This window comes from Enhydra lutris, unplaced genomic scaffold, assembly GCF_002288905.1.
Source record: "Enhydra lutris kenyoni isolate GAN:26980312 unplaced genomic scaffold, ASM228890v2 scaffoldscaffold26, whole genome shotgun sequence".
NCBI lineage: Eukaryota > Metazoa > Chordata > Mammalia > Carnivora > Mustelidae > Enhydra > Enhydra lutris.
In genome coordinates this window covers 9,607,796-9,617,706 of record NW_019154110.1, presented here as the reverse complement: position 1 = coordinate 9,617,706, position 9,911 = coordinate 9,607,796, and the positions used below count along the sequence as shown (strand labels likewise).

The 9,911-nt window shown below is 38.4% G+C and overlaps 1 protein-coding gene across 2 annotated transcripts in view; it reads right to left on the bottom strand.

Moving 5' to 3' along the window:
• Positions 1-9,911, bottom strand: part of LOC111151383 (adaptor related protein complex 2 beta 1 subunit) — a 129,835-nt gene that overhangs the window by 40,861 nt on the left and 79,063 nt on the right. Inside the window, exons 15-18 of one of the 2 annotated variants that reach the window (XM_022509370.1) lie at positions 8,500-8,541; positions 7,511-7,657; positions 4,487-4,632; positions 715-844 (exon numbers count right to left, since the gene is read on the bottom strand). In XM_022509370.1, the coding sequence (XP_022365078.1) occupies positions 715-844; positions 4,487-4,632; positions 7,511-7,657; positions 8,500-8,541 (465 nt within the window). The remainder of the gene's footprint in view (positions 1-714; positions 845-4,486; positions 4,633-7,510; positions 7,658-8,499; positions 8,542-9,911) is intronic. The other variant, XM_022509371.1, reaches the window with a different exon arrangement.

Sequence of the window (9,911 nt, the reverse complement as noted above, 5' to 3'; positions counted from 1 at the left end):
AAAAAAAAAAAAAAAAAAAAAAAAAAAAAAAAAAAAAAAAGACCCACGCTGAGACCGAGCTGGATGCTTAACGGACTGAGCCACCCACATACCCCAATTTGTTTTTTTTTTTTTTTAATTTTTATTTTTTTAAAAGATTTTATTTATTTGACAGACAGAGATCACAAGTAGGCAGGCAGGCAGGGAGAGAGAGGAGGAAACAGGCTCTCTATGGAGCAGAGAGCCCGATGTGGAACTCGATTCCAAGACCCCGGGATCATGACCCAAGCTGAAGGCAGAGGCTTTAACGCACTGAACCACCCAGGCGCACCCTGTTTTTATTTTTAAATTAAACTCTACACCCAACGTGAGGTTTGAAATCACGACCCCAAGACTGAGTCATATGCTCTACCAAATGAGCCAGCCAGGCACCAGTGTGACCGGGGTGGCTCAATCGTTAAGCAAATGACTCTTGATTTCAGCTAAGGTCACGGTATCGACCCCTGAGTTGGGCTCTGCGCTAGGCATGTAGCCTGCCTAAGATTCTCCCTCTCCCTCTGTCCTTCCCCTGTGCTCTCTAAATAAACAAATAAACTTTTCTCCCTAGTTATTCCAAACCTGAATATTCCATGACCAAATCTAATAGGAGGAAGAGAGAGGGGCTATTTTTTATATAAGTGAAATAAAACCGGAAAGGTATCAAATTGTACCCCTTCGGTGAAATGAAACTCTAACCTGCAGGTTATTCAGAGGTTCCATCTTCATGACTGGGCCCAAGGTGTTGAGAGGCAGGGAGACATCAATGCTCTGGTTTGGCATCAGTGGAGTATGGATGGCCAGAGGTGTGCTAGGGATGACACCAAAGCTAGGAAAGTGGATGAAAAAATTCCAGAGGTTAATCAGGAGGCAAGCTTTAGCCACATCTTTGGGTTTCAACGATTCATTACTACATTTGAACATAATTTTCAATAAAATTAAGTGGAAAAAACAATGGAACCAAGATGCTTAATTCTAATTTGCTGTAACACTGATTACAATATAATCCATTTCCCATTAAATGGATTTGAGGAAGGAGAAAACATTCATAAGTACAGAACTGCTTTGCTAATTTCTTATGTTTCACACCACTAGAGAGACAGATTTAATAAGTTTCTTCCTCTCTTTTTTTTTGAGAACATCTTTCCTTAGAAAATCCTTGGGAGAAAGAAGACTTAAGAATACACACCCTGTAAAGTACAATAAATTGACTTTATTTCATAGCTTGATAACCTGCCTCAGCAACCCAGAAGATTATTTACTGGTAATTCTATTTTCTTTTTTGTTTACCTATGTAAGACACAATTACTGGAAAAGAGACAGTGAAAGTTAAGCAAAATTCATTGGCTTGTCCAATGAATTGTCCAAATAACTAGGACAAGTTGGTCACTTTCTAAGCCTAAGGCAGGGAGTGTGTACCTACCAGTTTGACTTAATAGAGAAGCCTAATAACAATCAAGAATAGTAAAGAGATGGGAAAACCTTATTCTGGAGTTACATAAATAACAAATACATATGAGAACAGACATATTTTGGTTTTGCTTTTGTGTGTGTGTGGTGTTTTTTTTTTTGAGCGAGAGCGGCACTAGAGAAAGTGAGCATATGGGTAAGCAGAGAGGAGGAAGGGGCAGAAGGAGAAAGAGACTCTTAAGCAGGCTCCACGTCCATGACCCTGAGATCATGACCTGAGCTGAAATCAAGAGTTGGACACTTAACCGACTGAGCCCCCCAGGTTCCCTAAGAACAGATGTCTCTTATGCACAAGAAATATAAGAATTTCAAATAGATGGAGCATAAAGGGAAAAGTGGACCTACAGGTGTAACAAATACACAAATGAATGATATAAATTTATATTGAATTTGTGTTCTAATTTAGCCTCAGGAAGGAAGATGGAACTATAATATTTATAAAGTAACTATAGAGTTTATATAGGTAATACATATAACTAAAGGGTTTATATAGGTAATTATCTTTCAAGAGTCATAGGATGGCAGAAGAAACATTTTCTTTTTCCTAACCTATGCTTTGGCATATCAAAATGTAGTAATAAAGTGATCCTGAGAATAATACATGACTCATTTTGGGGTAATATTTATAGATCAAAAAACTACTGTGCTCTTTTGATCCTGTTCTCATGGTCAGCAAACTCTATCTGAAGGCAATACTGGGATAGAAACATGACAGCAGCTTAGTTCCTAATCTTCAAATTGCTCCTCTTGGAAATGATACAGAAAAAACAAAGAAAAATTCCTTACAAAAAATTCTCTACCCACAGACAAAATGATTTATCTACACAGAAAACTGTAAGGAATCTACAAGAAAGCCACCAGAACTAATAAGGGAATTTAACAAAGTTGCATAAGTTCAACATAGAAAAATCAATATTACTTCTGTATTAATGAGAATGCTATTTTTTATACCATCAAAACTACGACAAACTTAACTCTGATGATAGACATGCAAGATCTATACAAGAGAAATTATAAAACAGTGCAGAGAGAAGTTAAAGATGACCTAAATAGAAAAAGCAAGCTGATGAATTAGAACTCAGTATTGTTTGATACCAATTCTCTCCCAAACTGATCTACACTCTCAAAATCCCAGCAGGCAAAGGACCTAGAATAGCCAAAACAATTTTGAAAAAAGAGCAAAAGTGGGGAGTTTGGACTATCTGATTTCAAGGCTCACTATGGAAAAAAAAAAAAGTTTATTTTGACTCTCTTGCTTTACAACACATTTAAAAATTATTTCAAAATGGATTATAAAAGTTAGTGTTAGAGCTAAATCTATACCACTTCTATTAAACACATACACACACACACACAAACACAGGAAAAAAGTTCTTTGTATCCACAGGCCAGGCAAAGATTTCTTAGAACACAAAGTACATAAGTAATACAAACCTTTTCTTTTTGAAAGACACTGTTAGGAAAATAAAGGCACAGAAAATATTTGCAAGACATATATCTGACAAAGGATTTGCACCCACAACATATAAAGAACTTTTACTACTTGATAATGAAATTAAAAAAAGAAAGATCTGAGCAGATACTTCACTAAAGATATAATGGTCACTACACTGATGAACAAATTGCTCAATATCATTAGTCATTAGGGAAATGCAAATTAAAATGAGAAGTAAATTAAAATGCAAGTCACTATAAACTCAAAAGAATGGCTGAAATTGGTAAATAGCTGGAAATAGAACTAGTCTGACAAAAGGAAACACAGACTTTCTAGGTAAGTGATTTCTAATGTATCAAACTTTCAATCTAAGGTATAAAAGTTATTTCCAAATGCTTAGAAATAAGTAAGACAATCACTGGTACAAGTTGTCACTGACAGATTTTATTAAACCTGCTTAAAGGTCCAATTACTACTTTATCAGAAACAAGTGTGATTATCTCGTATTTATGAATAAATGGACCTGCCATCAAAGTCTAGCAGGCAGCTTCCTGAAGCATGATATTTAATATAAAACAGTGATGTTTCAGAACTACAGAAAATCAGTATTTACATCTTCATGGTCCCTTCCTTATTAAAGCAAAGAATTCATTGTTAAAAGCAGATTGCTTGCCTACATTACTTAGCTAACAGGTGGACAGACTATGTTCATCAACCAATTACATTCATTTTCCCCACCAAAATGTGGGCTTTGGATACTCATCTGTTTTGTTCACTACTCTAGCCCCAGTACCTAGAATGTCTGGCACATAGATGCTACACCATTATTTGCTGAATGTATAAATGCATTTCAATTAAAACTTTTCGTGTGTGTAAATGGTTAATTAAAAACTTCCCAGTCCTAGAATCCTTTAAGAAGGCAGTAAGTTCTGGTTTCCTTTTTTTTTTAAATATTTTATTTATTTATGCAACAGACAGAGCAGGGAGCCTGATGCTCGGCTCAATCCAGGACCCTGGGATCGTGACCTGAGCCAAAGGCAGACGCTTAACGACTGAGCCACCCAGGTGCCCCTGGTTTCCGTTTTCCATATGGATGAGTTTCCCAACAAAATTTCGAGGGCCTCCAGAGTGAAAGCTGACAAGTGAATAGACATGCAAGACCAGCTCCCACTCTACACCCAAATGTGCCAACATGAGAGTTTTTAACACATTGTTAAAAATGGAATATTGGCAGGCACCTGGGTGGCTCAGTTGGTTAAGCGTCTGCTTTTGGCTCAGGTCATGATCCCAGGGGCTTGGGATGGAGTCCCACATGGCACTCCCTGCTCAGCCGGGAGTCTGCTTCTCCCTCTGCTCCTCCCTGTGCCCCTCCCCCTGCTTGTGCTCCCTTTCCCTCCCCCCAAAATAAATAAATAAAATCTTAAAAAGATCATCTCTCTCACTCTTCCCCTACCCCTCCTCACCCTAATAAATAACCAAAACAAATAAAAAAAAAGGGAACACTGGCTTGTTGTACACAAGGCACATTGCTGTTTCATGACCAAGCCGAGGACTCAGACTTCTTACCTATTCTTGTTAAACTGGATTGCAAAGTCTGTCATGTGCTGCAAAGCTTTGTTGGTGAAGTTCATTTCCATATAGATGTGCCCTTGGCGGTGAGTAAATGTTCCAGAAATCTCCAAGCCTTTAGCTTTTACTGCAGGCAGCCAGACCTAAGAGACAGTATAGAGCCCAGTGGAACCACACAAGATTTATCTCAATGCTATTTATTTTGAGTATATAAAGATGAAATTAAGATTTGGCTTCTTCAGGCAATTATGGTGATTTTTATACTATATCAAGTCAGATGCAAAAGGCTCTAGATAGTCTCTGAATTTTGAGATTGTTCTTAATTTAAGAACCAAACCAAACCAAACCAAACCCACACAAAAACAGTCTATGAATAAACCTGGCTAGTTCTCCATCTTCTGTTCAACTTGGTCATTTTACTGCTTGACTACTGCTACCAAATGTATATACAAGGAAAAGAGAAATTCCAATGAGTACAGTGTGTTTTTTTTATTAGCCCCTCTGATAAAAGGCTTAAAAGGGAAGAAACTGAATCGACTAATGAAAATAGCATGTCTGTATCTTTGAATACTTTTTTTTTAAATCATCACTAAAACCATTATTAGTAGTCTTAAGGGCAAGGGACTTACGTATATATGTCTTATGTATATATATATATATTTTTTTTTTTAAGATTTTTTTTTTTAATTTGACAGAGACTGATCACAAGTAGGCAGGGAGGCAGGCGGGGTGGGGTGGGGGAAGCAGGCTCCCCGCTGGGCAGAGAGCCTGATGCGGGCGGGGCTCAATCCCAGGACCCTGAGATCATGACTTGAGCCAAAGGCAGAGGCTTAACCCACTGAGCCACCCAGGCATTCCTCTTACGTATATTTTTAACTCTTACTACAGTTTCTGGTAAATAGTAGTTATATGTGGCTTAAGTAATATGAATGCCTGTCTTCTCTATATAATCCATTATTCATCCTTGGCCCTAGAACATGTGATAATCCTGGATTTTATACGAGTTAATTAAAAAAAAAAAAAAACTGGGGGCACCTGGGTGGCTCAGTGAGGTGTATGACTTCTTGATTTTTGACTAAGGTCATGATCTCAGGGTCATGAGACTGAGCCCCAAGTTGGGCTCTGAGCTTAGCAGGGAGGGTGCTTGAGATCCTCTTCCTCCCCTCTGCTCCTCCCACTCATGCTCTCTAAAAATAAATAAATCTTAAAAGAAAAAAAAAAAACCCAGGAAATTCATGAACTGTTCTGACCATCTAAGACAAATACCAAAGCATCAGTAGGTGGTTGAATAAACATTAAAACATATTCAGCCATGCTAAAGACAAAAAGGAAAGGAAGGAAGAAAATGAAATCAAACAACCATAAGATATTTTTCATCTATCGGAGGGTAAAAATCCTAAAAGTCAATAATACTCAATGGAAAATTTAAGCAATCTGGCACTTTGTACTGTGTTGCTGGAAATATAATCTGATGTCACCTTTTGGAAGGTAAGAGGAAAATGTCTATTTTAAAATGTTTAAATGATCAAGCACACTGCAGGTTTACCTTATAGCCATACTTACAAAAATATACCAGGATAAAAAATATCTGTCTACCAGGATATACATATGCAAAGATGTTCACTGCAACACTGTATTAACAAAAAAGGGGGAGGGAGGTGGTAGGACCAAGCGAATAACCTGTATGTCTATCAACAGGAGAATGATTAAATAAGTTGTGGCACATCAATAGAGTGGATACAGACATTCAAAATAATATAGTAGGGAAAAAATAAGATGCAAAACAGTATATTCCGTTGACATAATACTGTTAAAGAACATAGACATACAGGTACACGCATAATCCTTTTCTTCTGGTAGGACACACAATAAAGTTAATAGTGGCTATCCGTGGGAAAGTGAGGGCAGAGAAATTAATTTTTTCTTTTTTTAAATATTTTATTAATCTCACAGAGATCACAAGCAGGCAGAGAGGCAGTCAGGCTGGGGGTGGGAGGGGTGGAAAGCAGGCTCCCTGCTGAGCAGAGAGCCTGATGTGGGGCTCGATCCCAGGACCCTGGGATCATGATCTAAGCAGAGGCTTTAACCCACTGAGCCACCCAGGCACCCCAAGAAATTAATTTTCCATCTGTCATTTCTATATTACTTATATTTATTACTAGTATGTATTACTTTAATGTCAGTAAACAAATGGATTAGAAAATCTTAGACCCAATAATTAAAATTCTGTGGGATAATATCTAACACAGAAAACTCACAACCAAGTTACTGTACTGGGCCAAAATATTATGGCTCAGTTTTAAATCCTATTTTTGGTTGCTTTATTCAGCAGCTGTGTAGACAAAGTTACGACCCTAGAATGGACAACTGGTCTACAACTCTGTAACAGGGTCCTCCAGAGTCAGATGAGCAGGCAGAGAATTCAGGAAATAAACAGGCATGTTGTTCCCCAGAAAGGCACAATTACAAGAAACTGGGCCTACTATTCCCAAAGGTTGAAATAAGCTTCACTTACAGCAGTTTCCACTTTTGAAACTCAGTCTGAGCAGGACATTAAGCAAGGCTGAGACCAGAAAAGCACCAATGACAGAAACCTAAATCAGAACTCTAAAGATATGCTAAAATCCCAATGTGAGGAAGAGCACTCTAGAATCCATATGTAACACCAATCAAAAGGGGAATGGAAGGAAAGAGAAGTAAAAATGATAACTCCTCTTTACTATATTCTGCCCCCCCCAACTTTCCCTGCCTCTCACTGTTGCATTAACTGGATTTACACTAGACTGACCTCAGTGCTGACAAACCAGACAATATTTCTATACAAGAGAACAAAACACAAATATTTAATATTTCCAATTTTAAGTCTAATTATAAAAGTAGTTAATGAGGATGCTATGGTGCTTTGTATTGCTAAATTTCAGGCTACTTTTCATCCCAAACCTTGGATTTATTATCAGTGGAAGTAACAAAAAATGTTAGTAATTCAGGTATTGTTCATTAAGAAAGTATCACTTTACTTACAGCCTTAGGAGCCACATATCCACCAGGTGCCATGCCTATTCCCGTGGAGAGTTCAAACAGGTCATTCAGACCACTGCTGACCACAGCAGGAGTAGGTGAAGGAGCAAAGGTTGCAGGCACTGATGAGGGGATGAAGGACTGTCCCACCTGCAGGGAAAAAGGGAAGGGGGGAGGGAAACCAGGAAAAACAGATTAATAGCTCTTAACATGTTGCTCTGTATTTTAGTAGTATTGATAAAACAGTAAGAACACAATATAATTACAATATTCTTGGAGTTGAATTAGTATATTCTTTGTCCTCTTAATCATCACAGTTATTTTTTCATCATTGATAATATACAAACAGTCTTTAGAAGTTCTATCAGAGAGTAATTAGTAGGACCAGGAACACAGTGATCCAAGATCTTTTCTGTTTGTTTCCAATTTTAGCTTCCATGATTCTGTGCAAAAGGCCTACAGGTACCCTAACAGAGGGGAGTCTGTTTCTATAGAAAGAAGAAGCATCCAACTTAGAAAACAGCTCTTTTCCCACTTGGGTGCAGACATTTAGGCATAAATATCTAGTAGGAAACTCTCCTGGGTGGGGGAGATAGATATTCACAGCCCCCAGCCTCTGTCACTTACGAGGAGAGACTCCCTCTGAGTCCAGCTGACTCTCTCAAGTTCTTTGTAGATGACACTAGAGAATAAGAGCTTTCTCCAGTCAAGATGGGAGGTTCCACTTTCTTTAGCTCTTTAATGTCAGGAAGACAAAGATCTCTGTAGACACCAGAGCACCAATCCCTAAAGATGTCCCTACACCACATGTGGTGTATGCCTTTGAAGAATCCAAGTAACCCTATGCTACTTTCTACTCGTCATACACTGCTATAGAGGTTTTGGTATACAATGCTAGACAGCAGTGGTGGCTCGTCTGAGAATGTGTGCATAGGAAAGGCATCAAACAGGTGGCAGCGCATCCCATGGTGAAAAAAACGGATGGCACTTACTGCCGGACTTCCTCCAATGCCCCCGCCAAGGTCACTGCCAAGCTGAAAGAGAGAAAGGAGAGAGAGGAGAGAGAGGTAGAGTTGATTTAGCTAAGTACTAGATGCCCATATAGAATCTGTAAATTGCTCTACCAAGTTGCTGGGAATACATGCTGTTCAACTTGACTCCCAACGCCTAAAGAAATTCTAGATTGCAAAGAAATATGTTCTAGGGCAACTGAGTAGTAGTACTGATGGTATGTGCGAGTTCTGAGAAAACATGGAAAGAAGATGGAGCTGGGACATCTTAGGGATGTTTCAGATCCAATCTTCCCACTGGGGTACATAGGCACAAACTTAAACTGGATTTAAAGAATTTATGTATTCCAAGAAGCTCTAACTCTAAGCAGTAATGTCTTGAAAGTGTTTTATTTTTCTCCTAAAAAGAAACTTAAGGGAGAAAAAAAAAAGCAAAGAGAAACTAAAATGTGCTTTGATCTACAAAACCTGCTTTCCCACTGAGAAGGTGGGAACCAAACCAGTATTGAGCAATTTCAAGCTTCAAAAATTATAGGAGGAATAAGAGTGATTTTTAGAATTTAGAACTTTTGTAAGAAAGAAAACAGCTGGGACAGGTCAAGATACCCTACCCAGGGAGGAAGTAGGAAGGCATGCAATGCTTCAAATCTCTTTCACAGTTGATAGTACTAAGGAGAAATGCTGTGAGTTATCTGGAGATCATGTAAAAGGATGCTAACTATTGGAGAATTAGATGGACTTAATTAGCTCGGTGACAGGAAAATCATTCCACATAGTCTTGAGCTGGCCTTTCTCCCACTCAGGGCTCTGACATAATTCATCCCGAAGTCAGGCTTCCATGACGAAAGCATTAAAGAAGAACTGAAGCTGAAAACAGCTGGCGTGAAGAAACATATAACATATACACAACCAACAGTGCTGTATAAAAAGCAAACACCACCTTTTTTGGCTACAGTTCCACATCTGCCTCTTCCCTAGTTCTCACTGTGCATCTGAAATTCCTCTTTGAATCACCAAATGCCTTGTATGCTCTACAAACACTGTTTCCTTTATTATCTGTCATTTAGTGGTAGAAACTTGGAAATCTCTGCCCTGTGGTTATGTTAAAAAGCAAAACCGTACTGGTTTTCAGGATTTGAGAAAGGATTTTATCTTTTCAGTGAAAAAATACACGAAACAGGGTTGCTAAAATCTAAATAATAATCTATCCTGAAAAACACTGAGACCTATGACAAAATCCTGTTTCCACCATGACAGAAAATGGGCCGGGCAGACGCTTCATAACTAGCATTAATAAGCATTCTCTTCACTAAGATATAGAGCACTCCAAACCTTGAAGAGTGGTTTCTAGAACCTGGTTCCTGAAGCTTACTTAGTGGTTGAAAATAAGCCAA